The following is a 21930-nucleotide window of genomic DNA, read 5'->3' as shown; positions in this document are numbered from 1 at the left end:
CAAAACTCTGTCGCACAACTGCTCGCCGGAGCTGGAGTATCTCACAGTCAAGTGTATCCCGTTCTACCTGCCACGAGAGATCTCTTCCATCATCCTGTGCACAGTCTATATTCCACCGAGCGCCGCGATGGTGCCAGCGACACAGCGGCTGGCTGACCACATCTCCGCCGTGGAAAACCAGGACTCTGCCGTCCTGATGCTGGGAGATTTCAATCACGTCTCCATGAAGAAAGCTCTTCCCAGATACAAGCCTCAAATTCACGTTCCCACCAGGCTGGATAAAACACTGGACCAGTGCTACTCCTCTATCCCAGAGGCGTATCAAGCTCTAATCCGAGCTCCTATCAGTGAGTCTGATCACAATACTATATTCCTTGTTCCCAAATACCGTCAGAAACTCAAAACAACTAAACCAACAATAAAGAGGGTCAAGAGGAGCTCTCCCCAGGCCATTGACTCGCTACAACACTGTTTTGATATTACAGACTGGAGGGTTTTTCATGAACATGATAACATTGATATGTTCACTGACACTGTAATGTCCTATATCAATTTCTGTGAGTCTGTTTGTATCCCCACCACAACTGTTACCATCTACAGCAACAACAAGCCTGGGTTCAACCAGGAAGTAAGGTGCCTATGCAGTGAAAAAAATGCTGCATTTAAACGGGGCGACAAAGAGCAGTACAAACTCCTCAAATACCAACTTCAAAAAGCAGTTCACACAGCTAAGGCCATGTACAGAGAAAAACTGGAAAACAAGCTCCTCCAAGGTCCATGACACCAAAAGTGTCTGGCAGGGCCTGCAGACAATCACTGGCTACAAGACCAAGCATCATATTCTGGACTGTGACCCCTCCCTTCCTGAGAGGCTAAATGACTTTTCTGGTCGATTTGAATCCAGTGAAGCTCAGACAGAAGCTCTCCCAGTCCCTCCCATCCTGGGTTGGCTGGTCACCCCCCTCTCTCTATCACAGAGCATGATGTCAGAAGGCTGCTCCACCGTCAAAACATCAGCAAAGCGGCAGGGCCTGACGGTGTGACTCCAGCCACGCTGAGGAGCTGTGCAGACCAGCTTACCCCCGTACTCACTTACATCTTTAACTGGTCTCTCACCACATCAATAGTACCTGCTTGTTTCAAATCAGCTACAGTCATTCCGGTGCCTAAGAAAAATAACATCACCTGCAACAGCTGAACCTGAACCTGAACAGAGTCAAAGCACCCTGAGCCTGCAGGCTGAACTGCGTGCATGAAAAGTCCCGAGCCAAAGGAGAAGTGTGGGAATGACCTGCAGAATATCCTGTCAAAGGAAAATGCGCTCTTCAAGGCAACACAAGTGCGCCCCAAAAATCTGCAGCTGCTCTACGCGGCTCTTGGCACTATTCAGCCAACGTCTGTAGAAGCCGAGCAAGCCTTTTCAGTGTACAGACAGTTCGTCACTAAGCTTAGAAACCGCTCATCCGGTCCATCAATGCTCTTTGCTTCCTCAAGTCCCACTTTATCAAACAGAGGAAATTGAAATAGCCTAATCGAGATGGTATAGGAATTTGGTTCATTTAAAGCCTAAGTTTAGGCTTAGGCCTAGTGTAGACTACAATGTAAGCGCAATGGATTTTTTTTCCTTCTACATAGCCTACTTTTAAATAGCGAATTTTAGCTCTTTTTCGTTTTCACATGTTGATTTTTATAAATAAAACGTTTAATGTGATACATTATTATACAATATCACTATTCTGTTGCATTTATTTGTCTACATAACATAAATCCAATTTTAAAAAGCACTTCCAATTTCTACGGGAAATCCCGGGAATCCCGGGAAATGGATGGAATGGAAAATCCAGATATCCAGATAAATCCAGGAACCGTAATTCAGACCTAAAAAACATGTTTTAAAATAATTTTTATGGATGAATTCTGAAATAATTATACAAATTTGTTTTGTTGTTGCCTAAAGATATCTGGAAAGTGTTACATTGAACCACCATGTTTATCCTTTAAAGTTGGTGTTTTAGTAGGTACTCATAACTATGTACTGTATTAAAGTTGATGTAGGTACCCAGAACTATGTATTAAAGTTGGTGTTATAGTAGGTACCCAGAACTATGTATTCAAGTTGGTGTTATAGTAGGTACCGAGAACTATGTATTAAAGTTGGTGTTTTAGTAGGTACTCATAACTATGTACTGTATTAAAGTTGATGTAGGTACCCAGAACTATGTATTAAAGTTGATGTTATAGTAGGTACCCAGAACTATGTATTAAAGTTGATGTTTTAGTAGGTACCCAGAACTATGTATTAAAAATGTCCATTATCACCTCTACTGAACACAAGTTATGCAGTTCATCATTTAAAACCACCTGGAAAGGGATGTTACTGTACGTATACAATATGAAATAATAACAAATGTTTTCAGACAAGCATCTTTAGGTTTTCCCGGCTTTTGATTTTGCGGTGTCTTCATGATTTGGGTTATCTTCTTTTTCATTAATAATTTCAAATTATTTTTCCTTTTCTCGTTTGTTTTGGTTTTTCTCTATGATCTTAACAAGGAACCAGTGTTTTCTGTGGAATTGATCTCTTGGTGTGGTGGTGCCAAGCTGAAGACAGACAAAATAAGGAGGGTTTCTATACCAAAGCGGGGGTCTGGGCGTCCTTCCCCAAAAAAGTTTCAGAGACCTAGTTTCCTGTATGCTGGTGACTTTTAAAGAATGAAAATAACAAAATCGTGAGACATATATAATTTAAAAGTATACTGAAACAGCATGTTTAGCCTACATGAAATATGCTTTCTTTTATGTTATGGGGTGAGAATAATAGATAGAATTTTTTATTTGTATTTTATATATAAAAAGGTTATGTTTGATGCCCATTGATGCTTAACTGCATACTCATTCCTTCTAAATCATCACTCTTTCTAATCTCTCATCCTGCCCTGTCCCCTTCCTTCTCCACTCTCTTCTCCTGCTCTCCTCTCAACAACCTCTATCCTCTCCTCTCTCACCTGTCCCTCAACTCTGTTCTGGTCCTGTCTTCTCCTACCACAATCACTGCCTTTTTTACATAGCTTACATAAATAATAGGCTAGATTAGGCTACGCTTAACTGATAATTTGTTGCATTTGCTGTTGCTTTGGCTGGCACTTTTAGGTGGCTGGAGGAACATTAACGCAAGCTAGCGTCGTTAAACTTCGTTTCAGCCAGCCAAAAAGACGGTCGCTCAATCAGTCATTCAGGGCAGCGACTCTGAGTCGCATGTTGTAGGCTACTCGCGCTTATGGTGTGGGCAGTCTCCTTGACAAATTATGCTTGCTGACTGACAGCAGCGCGTAAGAGGCTCCGCTTCGGCTCAAACATAGGCTAGGCTACCGGGTGTAGCTCCACATCGTGTTTCTAGACTGTATTTTTTAGATAACGTTACATATTTATCACACTTCAACTCTAGGCTATTTCTTACTTGTCCGATCAGACAACTGCATGAGGCACTTGCCCGAACAGAGTTTACTGGTCCGGGGGAAGCTATAGGCTAGCCTACCTGACTGCTCTCACTGCATTTCACTCGTCCTCCCGGCTTCAACACGGAAAAAAACGCTAACGTTCCATACAAGCGGCTCGCTGTCTGTCGCACGCGTGCTACAGGGCAAATAAATTAATCGCAGACATTTTTTTTCATAGCACGTGCGACATATATGTCGCAATGTACAGCCCTGGTGTTAGCCTATTAAGACTCTATAGGCCTACAGTATTTCTTGTAAGGTATAATCAACAAGTCTAGGGTTGTGGTGGCCGCCAACAATATTAGCCTTGGTGATGTGTGCTGTAGTGTAGCCTTGTTGATTATCTTACAAGAAATAAGCAACATTAGTCCTATTCCCGTATGCCCTTAATCCACACCATAAACTATGCACAGGTCTATCATAAGTAAGTAAGTAAGTAAACCTTTATTTATCAAGCACATTTCACACGACAGCAGTCGACCAAAGTGCTGAACAGTAGTAAAAATAATAGTTGATACAAATACAAAACAGGGGAATATGCAACAATACAAACATTAAAAACAGACACAGCTTATGGTCAGGGTGAATGAAACGCCAGGGAGAAAAGGTGAGTTTTCAAGGAGGATTTGAAAATATCAAGGGTTTAGACTTTAGCCTTGTCTGAGGCACCTCCAGCAGCAGCAGGTCAGCAGACCTTAAAGCTCTGGTTGGGGTGTGGCGATGCAGGAGCTCAGACAGGTAAGAGGTGGCCAGTCCATTAAGGGCATTAAAAACAAGGAGAAGGAGTTTAAAATCTATCCGAAAATGGACAGGAAGCCAGTGGAGTGAGGCCAAAACTGGCGTGATATGGTCTCACTTTTTCTTGCCTGTAAGAAGGCGGGCGGCAGCATTTTGGACAAGCTGCTGAACGGTTTAGCGAAGATTGGTCCAATCCAACATACAGGGAATTGCAATAGTCCAGTCTTGCTGTGATGAATACATGGATCACCCTCTCCAGCTCTGTCACAGAGAGGTAGGGCTTGGTCTTGGCTAAAAGTCGCAGCTGGTAAAAACTGGATTCAACCATGGCGCTGATTTGCTTGTTAAATTTAAAATCACAATCGAAGACCACCCCAAGGTTCCTTACAGAGGAGCGGATGTTGGAGCACAGAGGGCCCAGGGCGTCAATGCAACCGGCTGAGGGAGTGTTTCGACCAAAAAATATTATCTCTGTCTTGGACTCGTTGAGGTTCAGGAAGTTCGAGCTCATCCAGGACTTCACATCATTCAGGCAATCCAGAAGTGGCTGTAATGAGTCATTGCCTTTAGTCTTCAGGGGCAGGTAAATTTGGACGTTGTCTGCGTAACAGTGGAAAGAAATCCCATGCCTTCTAAAGACAGAACCCAGGGGGAGCATGTAAAGTAAAAACAGGATAGGGCCCAGGATGGAGCCTTGAGGTACCCCACAGATCAGAGGGGCTGCAGCAGAGGAGAATTTGCCCAGCTGAACAGAAAAACTGATCGGTCAGGTAGGACCTGAATCAGCTCAGGGAAGAGCCTGTGATGCCCACATAGTGCTCGAGGCGTTAGTAAGTAAGTAAGTAAACTTTATTTATATAGCGCCTTTCACAGCACGAATGCACAAAGTGCTTCACAATACAAATAACACATAAAGAGGAAGAAAGAGCGACATAGAAAAAAAACAATTACATACAAAGTGCAATACGAACAAAATAAAAGGCAATTACAATACCAGGGGAGGGGAGGGGGGAGGGAATTACCATACAGGCAGCCAGCCTCGACAAGCAGCCATACAATCAGGCGCGGCCAATATCCTGACAGCACTGTACTGTAATGAGAGGGAAGGAGAGGGGGGGGTGCGAAAGGCGGGGGGATGGAGTGAGGGAGGGCGGGGGAGGGGGTGGGGTGTGTGTGATGTGCGTGTTTGTGTGTGAGTGTTTGAGTCCGTGAGTTCAGTCCATGTGTGTGTGTGTGTATGCCTGAAGGCCTCTGGCTGTGGAGACGTAATCTCGTTGGCTCAGACCGCGGAATGTCTTAGCGATAACACAGCAGGTTGCTATGGAGACGCCCTCGATCAGCCTCAAGACCAAAAGTCAACAGGAGTCCATGGGGAGGGAAGGGAGGAGGGGGGGGGGTGCAGAGCCTCTTTAGCCTGTGAATCTTCAGGGGAGTTTGGGCGAAACGGCCTTGACGGCCGGGTTGGGGCCAGAAAGTTGATTAGATGTTTGGATTAGGGAGATTGGATTAGGGAGAATAACAACAGATTCCAATGGTCATTCCTCTCTGTAACGGGTCTCTTTATCGAGCCTGGTCCTCAGCTCTGCCACGTCGCCTTGCATAGCCATGAGTTTCTCCAACACGGTATCAATCTTACGGCTCAGTTCAGAAATCACCATAGGTGGATTACTCACTGCTCTGCCCAGCGCCGTTAGCATGACGTGCACCCTTTGGGCTAGAGTGGCTGCCGTCTTCCCAATTCTTCGATAGACCAGGGCAATGCTCAGTCCGAGGAGCAGATGTCCTGTTATCATTAAGGCAAACAGGTAAATGTCTTCAATGTCCTCTATTGAAAGGAGTGCCAGGCACAGAACCTGCCACTTGTCCCACGCGTCCTTGGTGTAGCCCGCGGCAAAGGTCCTGTCTGGGCACATAGGTTCCCCCGGTCCAGAGTTTCATGTTGAAAAGATTTTGTCGATTGCGTTGAGAGACCAGCTTATCAATTCCATGTTTAGATTCGAAAATACACAGAAAAAAGAAGAACTACAAAGTACGGGGAGATAGAAAAATGCAAGAGCAGGAGCAAGCAACAAAAGCGTCTGCTCTGAACGAAAGCAGGAAGTGTTGCAGCAGGATCGCATGGTCCACAGTATTGAAGGCTGCTGATAGATCTAAAAGCATCAGGATGGCAGAACTACCTGAATCAGCAGCTAAAATTAAATCATTAAAAACTCTCAGCAGGGCAGACTCAGTACTATGTCTGGGTTTAAACTGGATGTACACTACTCTCTCTAAGACCTTGGATAAAAAGGGTAGCTGTAATACAGGCCTAAAGTTAGAGAGAATGGAGGGATCAAGATTTTTCTTTTCATTAGAGGTTGCACTACAGCATGCTTAAGAGCACCAGGGACATGGCCGGAGCTGAGGCTGGTGTTGGTAAGCAGTAGGACACAGGCTCCCACTGAATCAAAAACCTCTTTTAGGAGGCGGGAAGGAATGCTGTCTGTGGGGCAGTTTGTAGGCCGCAGGTGCTTGACCACGTAGAGAGACACCAGCTCAAACTGGTGGAGGACAGCGGGGCATGGAGAGGGAGCAGGGTCTGGGAAAGACCAAGCACTCATGTGGGCGGGTCTCAGCGAGGAAACCTTGTCAATAAAAAATTGTAAAAACTTGTTGCAGAGAGTAGGCGTTGGCACAATGGGAGAAGCATCGAGGGGATTTAAAAGAGAGTTTAGAGTGTTAAACAAAACCTGAGGCTTGTGACTATTGTTGGAGACCATGTAGGCCGTTTTAACAGCTCTCTGGTAAGTCATCATCATAGCTCATCATCCTTTTAAAAAATATTTTCTTGTATTGTTGCTGCAAGCTATTTTATTCTGCGCCTGTAGGCCTATTGTTTGTTTTTATTTTGTTTTATGTTTTATGTAATTTATTTATTATGTATTAACTTATGTCTTGCCACCTACCTGTACAGCACTTTGGCTCGACCACAGTCATTTTTAAATGTGCTCTATAAATAAAATTTGACTTGAGTTGAGATAGCAAACAAAAATGTATTCTCTTGTGGCGATACACATTTCAGAGACATCCACCAGACTGCTGCTGCTTGTATGCCTATACAAAAGAAAATATAATTTAGTGCAAAACATTTAATAGGCCTATCTCTTGATCACTAGGCCGATAAAAAGCCCTTACCTGACTGGAAGTTATAGCCATTCAACGGAGCGCTTCGTTAGGCCTACTCGTGGCCTATTCAGACGGCACTAGGCCTATATGGTACTGTATAGGCTACGACTGTATCCACACGCTAATAATCTCTAACCATACCATAAACGTCTGAACTAGGCTATGGTGTGTTGTTGTAATATCTAAATCTCTTCATTTCACTAAGCAAGCATTTAAGATCCTGACTGTGAAATAACAGATTTAGGGGCCTAGGCTACATTACAGGACAAAACAGGACAAGATGTAGGCTACAAATTTAATACATTTAATTTGGCCTATTCAGCCATAAAAGGCTCAGCTTTTTTCTTTTCTTCTTTTTTAAAATTATTTTAAGTTATATAGGCCTACTACAAATAACGAAAAAATAACGTTGTTAACCGGTTTTAAAGATTTCAAATTAACGTTTCTGTTCTGGAACAATTAAAGACCATTTAGTTTTCGTTCCTGTTTCTGTTCCTCGTAAAATACTGTTCGCTTTCGGTTTTCGATTCCATTCCTTGAACCGGTTCGGAGCCTTGGTAGGTACCCAGAACTATGTATTAAAGTTGATGTAGGTACCCAGAACTATGTATTAAAGTTGATGTAGGTATCCAGAACTATGTATTTAAGTTGGTGTTTTAGTAGGTATCCAGAACTATGTATTAAAGTTGGTGTGATAGTAGGTACCCAGAACTATGTATTAAAGTTGGTGTTATAGTAGGTACCCAGAACTATGTATTAAAGTTGGTGTTATAGTAGGTACCCAGAACTATGCATTAAAGTTGGTGTTATAGTAGGTACCCAGAACTATGTATTAAAGTTGGTGTTTCTTGGGACCCCAGGCCTCCTCATCATGGTGTCCTGTCATGTGTTCCAGCCAATCATCTTCTATTTCTGGTCAACAGTACCACCAGAGGACAGTTGACCCAACAGAACCACCAGAGGAAAGTGGAGCCAACAGAACCACCAGAAGCTTTTATTCTCTTCCATCTCACCTGGTCAACCAACATTTTCTTGAGGGCAGCACCTTTGGTTCCTCCTGTGACCAGCTTGTCCAGAACCTTGTACCACCCACCCAGGGCTGGACCCTGGGAACAGAGACAACCAAACACAGTATGATTGTATGAATCGTATGAGATTAAAACAGTATTCCTCTCTATGATTTATGCTTAAAAGCACAAATTCCCTCTGTATATTTGAGCAGGTTAAATAACAAACAGACCGTATAGGCAACAAGGCATTTTCCAAATTCTAATTCACCTCATTGTGGAGACCCGTGGTTCAAACTAGGGTCGGGGGCATGTGGCCAAGGGGTCAGTGGATAAAGACTGTAGGCTCAGATTCACATGTCTTAGGTAAGCTTTGTTGAGTTGTTTTCCCCTCACTTACACCACAGACCGGCCTATCTCAGAGAGGCTACGCTTCAGCCTTGAGAACGGGCAGTTTGAGTATCAATCAAACCACGCCTGTATTCTGAATAAAAAAAGAGCATCACAACAGGAATGTGAGTGGTTAGTTCCCATGACACGTTAATGTTTATGTTTACTTATTTAACAAGTTAGAAACAGCTGAGCGGAACGAGGCTGTTGCATGAAATAAATATGTTAATTTGACATTCAACTGTCCCATACTCTGATTAGGCTAGCTGGTACAGTAACTCATTAGCTGTTAACTACAGTAAATTGCTGTAATCAAAAGTTTTTGTGTTGGCTGAGTGCCTCAAGTGAGGGAGATCAGCTGAGTGCCAAGAAGGTAAGTTCCAAAAAATATAACAAACAAAAAAAGACGTCAAACTTGTCTTCATGGAGAACAGAGATGGACAACCCAGGTCATATTCAATGGCCATGGAACCAGATAAGCTGAGGAAGCACCTCACCAAAGTCAATTTTATTAGCACATGTTCCTACAAGCAAATGTAGCACACAGTGCTTTACAGAATAAGAAAAGATAATTAAAAACATAATTTATTAATAAATGGTATGAAGATAAGAAAATAAATCAGGACCAATGATATAAAGAGAATAGAAAATAATAATTAAAAAAAACGAGAATAAAAAATAAAATTGAGAACATTTAATTAACCAAGCATCCGCAACATGCCAACAAGAGAGATGATTACAACCAACAGCAAAGAGCAAAAACACTTTCATTCTATACAGTAGATGAAGAACTTCTCCCAGCAGCCATTCAGATGTGAGGTAAATATTCAACGGTGACAGAAGCACAGTGTTTGGGATACTGTCAAGGATGGACACAAAAAAAAGCTCAGAGCTTATTTCCATTGTGGTCCTTGTAGGGGAGTAGGGGAACAAAGTGTTCAGACATGCATCATACAGACATCGTGAAGACACATGACATCATAACATATCACATACATCACTTAGACAGTTGTTTACGTTGCAGTCTAGCTTACAATAGCTTCTCACGCCGTTCACTACCATTCCATATTTTTTCTGATTTAAGGACGGGTTTCTCTTCCTGCTTCTGCCTAAGCACTCCACAATACCACAATACAACGGTGTCATGTTTTACCGAAGGAGAAGTGAAGAAGACGGTAGCTATCAGTGGCTAAAGCAGTTAGCTAATGTTAAGATCATTCCTGTAGCTGCTTTGCTGCTAATGCGAGTTTGTCTCCGTTCCTGCCCGAGAAACAGAAGTTGAACTAATAGCATCAAAATAGCTACAGGAATCATCGTTGTAAAGTTAGCTATCTGCTTTTTAGCCACCGACAGCTACCGTTAATATTATGGAAGCTGCTGTCGTGAGCTAACTTGCTATCACGGTCTTATCGTGCAGCTTCACAGCCTGCTATTAGCAGACAGCACTAAAGTTGACAAAATCACACTTGCACATCATTAGAATTCCAACCATTTATATGGGATTTACATGGAACCTGAATACTACCTGATATTTCAACCTGCTGCCATCAGTGATCGGCGCGTCTGCTTGTTTGAGTCATGAATATATATTCTTACGCAGTGACATTCCATGTAGTGTGCCAAAACTGTTAAATCATTCCCTATGTAGTTCACTATGAGTCGCACTCAATACATCCATGGTAGCACTACATAGGGAATAGGGAGTGAGTGAACCATTTCATACACATCTCTGGTCAGCTCCGTTAGCCATCTTACTCGTCCTGATGCCATGTTCCATATGAGAACACTCAGTTAGCCTACTGTATTAAACTTCTACTTGTCCCGACAGTTAACAGATATAGACCAGGCGACAGTTACAGAGATAGAAACTATAAATAGATAGGCTTTGTTCGTAATGATTAAATTACAACCAGACAGAGAACAAGGAGTTTGAGAACGGTAGGCTCATCTAATGTGCGAGATGAGCTACAGCAATGGGTCAATGAGTGGTATTACTGCGCCCCTATGGGCGTGCGAGCGGTGGTGCGGAATGCCGTAAAGCGCCTGTTAGAATACCGCGGGTCAAGTTACATTCTTATGTTCTCACATCTGTAACACAGACACATAAAAAAATGTAAAAGTGCCATTAGTTGAATACCTAATTATAATCCCTTTTGTACCATGTCTTTAGGCTGGACTAATTTTAGGTCACTGGGCAGTCTGTTCCAAAGGACAGCTGCAGAATATACAAAGGACTCCTTTCCCATACAACTCCTGAATCTGACTGGTGAGGGCGCTGTTGAACCAGGAGCCACATGCATAGTCATAGTGACACTGTATAAGTGCTCCAGCAAGTATTTTCACCGCGGACTGATCTATAAACTGAGAGATTCTGGCTAGGTATCTAGTCCTGTTGTTGATCTTCGAAAGTACTTGCTGAGCCATGCTTTCCCCTGATAAGCTGTTTTCCAGGACACAACCGAGATATTTCGCTGATTCCTTGTCAGTGAGAACATCTCCTATTTTAACTCCTGAGCCTGACCTTTGACCCGAATAGGATCGACTCAGTCTTCCCCACATGGAGGGACAGCTTGTTATACCCTAGCCAGTCACTGACCTTCTCTAGTTCTGCACTCAATGTCTGCTCAACCACTTGTTTATCTTTATGAGACACTAGTAAGGCGGAGTCATCCGTGTACAAAAAAATTGGATATCTATCTATTGGATAGACCTACAGAGCAGCAAAACCTGGGTTAGTCAGCATATGAAGTGGGTAGAGTCATGAACGTTTGTGATTGGCCCGACCAATATATGGTCGGATGGAAATCAGTTGGAACGGATTGATGTCCTGACAGATCTACGGAGTGAAACAGAATGTGAGCTCATATGATCAGGATGGTGACGACAGGCTAGTGCCCACACTCTCATAAGAAGAATGGGCCTACTTCACCAATATCTTCTTAAGTTCTGTTCTTAAATTTCTTCCTAAGAACGTTTCTAAGGAAAGCTCCCGTCTGATTCACGACGTGTTTGTAAGCCGCTGGAAGAGTTCGCATCTGCCTTCTCTTAATGGCGAATCTCATGGTTTCTCAAGTTCTAATGCCACGTTCCAGGCAACTCGTAACCCGTGTTTTTCCAACCTTCTACATGTGAAAATGCACAGGCAGTGAAACCCGTAACTTCCCACCCGTGAACTCGTACATGAACGATGTACTCCCAGTTGGCTTTCTGACCTCACACAGCCCTCTAAACAAGATGGCAGTCCACATGGGTACGGCGACAAAGATAACTTTAGGGCAACGTTAAGTAAATTTGTACGTTGTAATCAAAATAATACAAACGATTATGCACTACAATCTGCTATGTGTATATAATGATGCCCAAATATGTTGACGACAAGAGATAGCTAGTGCTAGCTAGCACTAGCTAGCTAATGTTAAGGTAAACCTGAACTTGACCATGCAAATGGCGAAATGTCGATGTCAATAAATACAATTATGTAACGTTTAGCTTGCCAGCTCTGACAGTGTGCCAGATCTCAAGCTTTTGCCATAGTGGCTTGTTTACATTTATCCAGAATTTCACACACTCAGACAGTTTGCCTGGAACGCTATGAAGTCGTGAGTCGTGACTTGAAGTCGTAACTTACGGGCTCAAAATCCTATCTGGAACGCGGCATTAGCTTGTGGCCGCTCACGTGAATTAGCATAGGTAAACTCCCTGCCAGCCCCATATAAGGATATGCAACTACAGGGTCGTGCGCAGATGTCACTTCTCTGAATGAATACCGGTCATTCGCGCACTCAAATCGCCAGCTTTTCGATAGCATAATGGTTTAGGTGGGGTTGTGTCAGGTGCGTTAGCAAGTCAGAGGACTGCATGTCGAATCCAGCGTGAGCAATCAAAATCTGATTTTAATTCAGCCAAGTAGGCCTCCTACTATGAGGAATTTGCCTTGGTGCATAATAGCGAGACAGAACAGTGCAAAATGTCAACGTGATAGAATACAATATACATTAGCCTACAGTCTACAAAAATGTAGTCTATATAGCCTACACAGCTGTCAACACTTGCAGTTGACAAAAGAGGTACCCTACTTATCTGATCTTATCTACATACTGTAGAAATGGTCCTTATTTTGTCATTTGTAAATTGAGTATTGGAGTTTATCTGTAATGACCATAACCTTGGAGCCGGCGGCAACATTTCACTGTGACTGGACATTAGGCTGCATGTGACAAATAAAGGAATTGTGAATGTTTAATCTTGAGGAGAGATATGCAGGCTACTGGAGAGGGACCGGCATGCCCACCGTTGTCCGAGTTTGACCAGCGCGTTGGTGCCATAATAGGGACAACAGCACTGTTGGGTGTGTGCACCGCTGGCGATATGGATACAGACACCAGGGACACGGACTACCACCCCCTCTCCGCAGCAGACTCTCCGTCTAGCGCACTAACACACATCCAACTGTAGAATTGAGGTGACCACAATCACCAATTGATGAAATGGTCATGGATTTGTTGGTAGGCTATTATATGTAGGCCTATACAGCGAAATCTCACGGTGCTTTTGCAGAACGGTCAAAGAATTAAAACAAAACACAACACTCGTTAATTTACACCAAAATCACAAATTATTAACACACAATCAAAATATTTCGACATCTTCAAGACTGATCAACACGAATAACAAGCAATACGGAGCGAAATGATTTAAACAATGACATATCAGATATTCTGACGCACACGTTTACAATGGAAATGGTTATGATTAGGACACTTTATTGGGAATTATGCAAATATAATTGTATTTCAATCATATATCATCCAACTGTAGAATTGAGGTGACTGCAATCACCAATTTTGCATAGTCTACATTTCCGCACTCAAATGGCTTAATTGCGACTGCTATTCAGTGTCCGTATATTCTATTCCCAGATGAGAAACCATTGGTGAATGCCAGAATTTTCTTAGAAACGGCGTATGTACAGTTTAAGAAGAAATGCTTCTTAAGAACTTCTTTACTTCGCTGGTGAATGAGGTCCATTGTCTTTCCCACACTTTAAACCAGGTGTGGCCGATTATTACTCATTCCCAAAGGCACAGGCGCATGCAGCCAGAGGGCGCTGTGCCGGCACACACCACAGCTACATGTTAGCAGCAGCTAGCCATCACACATCCCAGCTACATGTTAGCTGCAGCTAGCCATCACACATCACAGCTACATGTTAGCAGCAGCTAGCCATCACACACCACAGCTACATGTTAGCAGCAGCTAACATTGTACAGTAGCCTACATCATACCATAATAGAAGGGGGAACAGAAATATGTCAATCAGGAATATGGTTCTCCTCTGACTTCTCTGCCTTGACTGAAGGTCGTTCCTCTCCTTTCAGAGGCTCACAAGGCACCAGAGCCAATACAGTAGTGTTGAATCAAGTTAAGGAGATTACAATTAGGAATACATTTTGCAATTACTGAGAGAAAGGAGGTGAGGAAGACTCACAACAAAGCAGAAGCCAATACTCATCATGTTGGCTGTCCTGCGCATGTTGTGATGAGCCAATCCTCGCCTCTCGATCACCTGCTGGGAGATGACATCACCAACCCCAACTAGAGAACCTGGAGTACAGAGGGAAGATGGGGGGAGTTATATTAGAACCAGAGAACCTGGAGCACAGAGTGATATTAGAACCAGAGAACTTGAAGCTTTTTTTTAGCTGATGTCTTAGTTATATCAAGATTACTATTGGCATTGGTGTGCTTATCGGTGTCATATTTATTCAGTTTGAGTAATTTACAAGCTAGCTAACCACCTTTAGCTCAATTGGCTCAGTTGCTGGTTAGCGATGAGAGGGGGAGTCCCAGCCCAGTTGATAACCCTCCGTTGCGGGTTGGGGGGATGCAACGGTCGGCTGGGATCCTGCCTCTCATAGCCAAGTTATGTCTGAATCAAATAACGTTATCAAACAAGCTTGGGAACTAGCTGGCTAGTATAATTTAAGCATAACAATCCAACGGCTAACTCCCCCAAAAGAACCCCTCCACTGCACAAGCTTCTCACCAACCCCAATAATAATAAGCACAAGTTACTGAGTGCAACGTTAGCCCTGCTAACGGAGATAATGAATTTGGAGGAGAGTGTTGCAGCTGGTGCTAAATGAGGCAAAGAAAGAACATTTTGTGGACTATTATCACAGCCATTCCACAGTTTGGATTATACAGAAAGGTGAGGATTGAGCCTGTTGGATGACCAACTCCAATGCCTGGCAAGCTCAATATTGTTGTAAGTTTAACATCAATCGTGTGCGAGCCGGAGCGCGTCACTTTCACTGACTGACTTGAGAAGCATGCTAAATTTATCTCGCATACTAAACATGTTTTTGTGGAGTAGTATGTACTAAATAGCATGTAGTAGGTGAGTTGCAGTATGTAGCATGTAGTATGGACATTTGGACACGGCCATAGGCTATTATACAACGGGTAGTTCCGACCTCGCAATCTGATTGGTTAAAGGAGTAGTAAAGGGAAAATGCATGTTTAGCCATGTTTGAAGGTTACTTATGATCATATACAATGGTTCAGATCAAAACGTTGACAAAGCTAGCATTTTACGAGAAAGTTGATAATTGCTCTACCACGGTTTTGGTCATACAATGGATGTGGATGGGCATCTTGAAAAATCTTTCAAAAACATGTTAAACTCTCGATTTCAAAGACAAGAAACTCACCTAGGTGTTAGTTGGCGTTCTGACATATAATTCGCCATAAATTCTAGAATAGATTCATTCAGATTTAAGGGGAGACACGGTAGGTGAAAACATCGTTTTTCAACGCCCTGGTCAAATTTGAGATTTTGTGCTAGTTTGCTTCCATAACATGTCTTCTTTCATACTAGTGGAAATAAAACATCAAAAATACGCATTTAGATGTTTATTTTACTTCATTTAGTCTGTTTGCGTCTGTAGATTCTTCCTAAAATCACCAAAAGTTAGCCTTTTTTCGGAACGTCTCGCAGCGTTTCTTTCGTCTGGATCCCGGTCATCCGGGTATCGTTTGAAAGATCTGGCTCTCGTGCACAATGTTATCGCAACCAAACCTGATAGTTTCATTTGTATCAGCAACCAATCGTGGAAATACAAAGGCGGGTTTGATGCTAACCGTGAAATCTCATTGGCTGTTGTTGATTTCTGAGAACGTGATTGGTTCAGCGCGTCATGTGACACGTTTCCACTTCCTGATATCTAATCCAAATAATGCCGTCTGTAAAGCGTTCTAAATGTAATAAGCAACAACGACAACAGTGTTTGCCCGCAAGGTTGAACAGAAAACATGAGAAACTAAATGGAAATGTTTAAATTTATGAGATATAAAGTGCCTATTCGCGCAAGTTCACATTAGCCGGTGCTAGCATGTCCAGTCAGCAGCAGGTAGATGAGGCTAGCGTTAGCATGTCCAGTGAGCAGCAGAGAGATGCGGCGCGTTTGAATGAGCTGATAACTGGGTTGATTTGTCCTAATTGTGGACTGGTATTAAAATTAACATAGATCCTCAGAATAGTGGGTTCTGTAGTACTTTGCTCTTAGAGTGCAGTCTTTGTGAGAAATGGCTATCGCAAAAGTGTCTACACATCGACTCGGCTTCATGATACAACTAGGAATGATGTTGCATTTGATGTCAATGTGAGGATGGTCCTCTTAGCGCACGAGTTAGGGTTGGGGTATGCAGCTCTCCAAAAGATTAGTAAAGTGTTGGATCCCAGGGCTTCATCTGAAAACGTATCAGAAACATGACAAGAGGGTGACAGGTAGGCTATTGAAACGTGTTCCCTCTCTCTCTCTCTCTCTCTCTCTCTCTCTCTCTCTAGCCAATATCAGAAGCCTATACATATGCACAGTAGTCTCTCTACCTGTGGCATATCTACATGCATCCATAAACTGACCAAATAAACTGTTTTAATTTCAGTTGCTGAAATAGAGAGAGGTCTGGAGTCCTTTCACAGAAGCAGAGAGCAGATTAGGCAGGCATATGCAGATGTGGACCCAGAGGTAGGTAAGCTGACTGCCAATAAATGCAAAATGTTACAAAATTATTACAGTTATTGAGAATTACAACAATAATTCTCAATAACCAGCGTTCAGTGGACAACATGAAGGCGGCAATATGGGGTAGTCCGCTTCACTGATGACAACCCCATGCGCACCAGGAACATATTGTGGTTTTAGGACAGTTTTGGGGACTGCAGCTGAGTGGGTTCTACAGACCAGCTGCTTAGAACAGTTTTGTGAACTGCAGCTGAGTGGGTTCTACAAACCAGCTGCCTAGAACAGTTTTGTTGATAGCTAGTGTGGTGCCATCTGAGGAGTGACTCTGTAGACCTATGACGGCGTAGCTTGATGTCTCCTATGGTGTTGCTTTTGACGATGGTTATATCACTTGTTTGTTTGGCAATCTATATTTAGCTTCTATTGGTGTTTACCCTGCATTGTTTACCACATCTTGTCCTGTGTATTTATGAATCAGCTTACTCTTCATGTTCATTCATTCATTCATTCATTCATGTTTTCTCCATGTAAAACGCTTAAAAAAACACAAAAAGCTAGATAATCTGTTTTCTCATGCATGTCCTCGTCAAATGTGTCTATCTTTGTCCATGATCTGTTTAACAAAATAATACAAGCTTTCTAAAAGGGAATGTTCTCTTCCCTACTAACATTGTCTCGTCTCTAGTCTCGTCTTACTAACATCCCACTCGTGGGCTGTACCTTGACGTGGTGAGTGGGCTTCCAACTAAACAGGTCTTACTTCTCTATACAAAATGTCTACTCCTGGACTATTTTGAATCCACAACATGCTGTGTTATTCAGTTTTCAGTTTCTATGTGTTTTCAGATGTTGTGTAATGTTGTTACTAATGATGTGATTGGATATTGTGTTTGTAAATATTGGTTTACAATGCAAATGTATGGTTTTTTACAATACAAATTTTCAAAGCCCGTTTTCTCAAAATGAGTTATTTCTCATCTTAGGGACATCAAAACCACCACTTGAGTAGCACCTACATACACCTAACTTTCCAGTTTTGTTCCAATCCATATTCTGAGAGTTTGTCCAAGGGGGATTTTTTAAATTTCATTCATAGCCTGATTTATATAACAGTTTATCCCTAAAACATGGCGAAAATTGGTCTTTTTATGACTGTTGACAGTATTTTCTGATTTCTGAAGTGAAGAAAAGAGATATCAAAAATCCCCCTTGGACAAAGTTTGAATAGGGATATGTGAACAAAATGAAACAAGAATTTTGAATCTGGCTTGAACCAGTTAAAAAAATTGATTTCCTGAAATTATGCAAATTAGCGCATATTTAGCGCATATAATGCCTAATTTGCATATTCATCCATAAGATTTCAGAAAACTTGTAATACAAAAAAGATGCTCCTTAATGTACCTAACAAACTGGGGGAGTTTGATGGTGATACCTATTAAGGATTTTTTTTTTCCTATTCACCTGGGGTGTCTCCCCTTAAATATTTAGCATAGAACTATTTAGTCGCAGCACATGTGTGTAAACTAGGGATGGGAATTTCGACTAATTTTAAAACCGAGTAACCTAACCTGATCCTACTCGAGTAACCGATTACTCAAAAAAAAAGATTACTCAAAAAAAGATACCGTCCAGACAGAGCGCATTTAACCCCGGCCCCCTCGGAGGGGAATACGTTTTTTTCCGCCGTTATTACGTGGCGGTGCTTTCATGTCTCGTCCATGCCCTTGCAAATAAACATATTTAAAAGCTGATGTGTGGTTGGATGCATTACTTATCGTCAGATTGAATAAACCACAGGTTTTCATGAAGCTATCGGAATCGAAAAACGCAGCCTTTTAATGTGGATGCACTGCCCAGCTCATAGCCTATTAAGCCTATCGTTAGGCTACTCTGAAAACTCCAAGCCTACAATATGCAACCAGACCTCTAATTTACTAAATTAAGTATTAAACCAAGCCTTTACTGCCGATGCCGGATAAGTGAATTAATTTTTAGCGTTAAAAAGCACCGCGGCACTCACTGCCTATTTCCAATTTATTGGACAATAATGGATGTTTCGGCATCAAGCCTTCATTAGAGAAATGTCCATGCAAAACTAAATAGATTTATTGAACAATAGGCCTATTCATTCAATATTTCTTTATAGGCTGGAAAACGAGTAGGCTATACGCGCATGGACCTGTGCTGGTACTCGCTGTCTTTTTCAGCACCACCTCAGGGCTCATTACCAACATGATCATCCTACCGCAAAATGATGGGAGTGCTGCATGGAGCCAGAGTACAAAGTTCACTCACACCACTGCCTACTATGCACAGTATGCAGATAAACAACATCAGAGACCCGGTACCAGCGTTTAATTGTCAAAACAAAACAAATGAAGTGGCATATACTGTATATAGGCTTAAGTCTATAGTTCTCTCATAGGCTACCTACGCTGTAACAGGTTTGAAAGTCCGAGGCTCGATCCATAAAATACTTTAACACTATGCAAAACCACGGTGTAGTTGGATCCGAAAATGCTTAACAGTATGGAAAACCGAACCATGGGCAGCTAGCAGTAGCAAGCCCATGGGCTAATTATTGCTAGTTTTTGTGACCACGTAACTTTGCACCCAAGAACTGTGTCCATGTAAATAAATATAGCTTTTAAAACGTAACCAGTTAGCTGGCTAGACAGTAATCAACTAGTAATCAGTCATCACTGCCCCTGACAGCTGGCTGCATTTATTATTTTTACGATCGGTGCACTTTCAGATATTCAGTTTAATAGCCAGGCAGGGGGTTCCCCTGGGATCCCCAGACAGCTGACGAGTCATGCCCTATCTAATATCTGATCATTGGTTGCCTGAAAGAGCCGCAGTGATGTTGGCAGCACCTTTCTGAAAAGTTGAGATGGCAATGTTTTCAAAAAGCCGGAGCGCTCGAAAAAAGACTCCGTATACAGCGCTTTTCTCCACGCTTTTCTCTATCCTCTTTGGTAACAATGGCACAGGCGCTCAGAAATGTGCGCTTTCACGGCCAAACATGCCATATTATATAGCCTTTAGATTAACCGAGTAGTGTTTATTTTCCGACTAGCAGATTGCCTACTCGGGTACTCGAGTACTCGGTTAACCGTGCACGTCCGCAAACTAGGTAGCCTAGCAACACAAACAATAACAATAGCTACAGTAAGTAGTTCCGCTTCCTGAATCCCCTCTGCGGATTGATCTACACATCTACAACGGTCGCTTCAATACAAGTCAATGGATTTCATAAAATTATCAATAAAACCCTAGAGGATTCATACTTTGCGGCGAATTTGATGTCAGAACACCAACGGACACCAATTACACCCTCGGTGAGCTTCTTGTCTTTGAAATCGAGAGTTTAACATGTTTTTGAATGATTTTTCAAGATGCCCATCCACATCCATTGTATGATCAAAACGGTGGTAGAGCAATCAACTTTCTTGAAAATGCTAGCTTTGTCAATGTTTTGATCTGAACCATTGTATATGATCATAAGTAACATTAAAACAGGGCTAAACATGCATTTTCCCTTTACTACTCCTTTAAGAGCTGTTGTATATGCCACGATGTACCACGGGCAAAGCCTCTTTACCGTTCTATGTGAAATATTACTGCGTCAATTATAAAATTGATTTGTAAAAACATTAGTTCCATTGCATAAACATCTGTTGGTTACATTACAGTTTCTCCTCAAGAAAAATGGAAACATTCCATGTCAATTTTGAGTTGTTCTATCCATCTTATAGTCTACCACTCTGATTTATCGTCACCACTTTTGCAACTCGCAGTTGGACAGCAAAGGTAGGCTACCCTTCGTACCCTACCCTTCATGGCTACTGTAGCTAGGTTGGTCAGGAGTATTAGTTTTGGTTGCTAGGGCTCACTCTTTGTCGTTTTGAAACTTCATAGCAACGTGATAATTTTAGGAACTACCTTTCTTGGCAGAGTTCACTTAAATCGACAACTGAAATAGTAAGTATACTATTATTAATATTAAGACACGGAAATAGTAGGTATTTATCCCATTAATATTTCCCAATGATGTAAAAATTGTATAAAACAGGCTTGCAAACTGGTTAGGGGGTGAAAAAGGTGAGAAGGATGCATGAGCAGAGGAAAACACAGACCTGCTAGGGGGGTCGGGGATATGCTGGGAATTTTTTTATAAGCTACAAAATAACAATGAAAAAAAATAAAATAAACCATTTTATTTATTTTAGACTGAACAAAAGTATAAATTTAGTTTGGGGCGCCTGTGGCTCAGGAGGTAGAGCAGATCGTCCAATGACTGTAGGGTCGGCGGTTCTAATCCTGACTCTACCTGTCGACATGTCGAAGTGTCCTTATGCAAGTACCCCGAATTGCTCCCAATGAGCTGGTTTGCATGGCACCTTGCATGGCAGCTACTGTCATTAGTGTGTGAATGTGTGAATGAGAGGCCACTGTAAAGCTCTTTGGATATAAAGTGCTCTATAAGTGCAGTCCATTTACCATATTAAGTGCAATGTAGGATACCTATAATATGCTCACATTTACTAAGGAAATTAACAAAATGGCAGCCCCACCACAACTATTTAATGGGCTGAATTAGCTACTAGTCCATGTAGTGAATTAGCTAGTCCTACTCCTACAGTACCTGACGAAGTGGTACTGTAAGAAAAAAACTTTAACATACAGAGACGAGTACATCTCTAAATGAATCCATTCCACTTTAATTGTGGGAGAACAGCAAAGTCTCTGAAAATCCATACCAGGTTTTGCTCGTTATCATTTAAGATTAGAAAAAGTGGGGGGGATAAAACGTATATTTTGAAATGAATGAATATGACGACCAACTACATTTAGGGGAATGCCCCTGGGCTGGCAGGTAGGCTACTTTTGGGGGTTTCAGTTGATTTTCTCTATGTAGGTTTGATGCTGGCACGCACCTCCACGCAGCACTGTGGCAAAAGCTTGTTTCGTTACAAACTGGGCTCGCGTTGTACTGTGACTAGCGAGTTGATTGGCTCAATTTCGCTTGCTGCCTTTTTACTGACTGCCAATGCATGCACATACAGATCCAAACACGCATCCACAGTATCAGATTTCTGT

General features: G+C 42.2%; 1 protein-coding gene across 2 annotated transcripts in view; it reads right to left on the bottom strand.

Annotated features, from left to right (window-relative positions):
• Positions 1–21930, bottom strand: part of mpv17 (mitochondrial inner membrane protein MPV17) — a 57385-nt gene that overhangs the window by 20678 nt on the left and 14777 nt on the right. For both annotated transcript variants that reach the window (XM_084454199.1, XM_084454198.1), the window contains exons 3-4: positions 14286–14401; positions 8414–8506 (exon numbers count right to left, since the gene is read on the bottom strand). In XM_084454199.1, the coding sequence (XP_084310325.1) occupies positions 8414–8506; positions 14286–14401 (209 nt within the window). The remainder of the gene's footprint in view (positions 1–8413; positions 8507–14285; positions 14402–21930) is intronic.

Source organism: Borostomias antarcticus, assembly GCF_949987555.1.
Source record: "Borostomias antarcticus genome assembly, chromosome: 19".
Taxonomy (NCBI): domain Eukaryota; kingdom Metazoa; phylum Chordata; class Actinopteri; order Stomiiformes; family Stomiidae; genus Borostomias; species Borostomias antarcticus.
The sequence above is the reverse complement of the archived record's forward strand: the minus strand, read 5'-3'. Positions and strand labels throughout refer to the sequence as shown.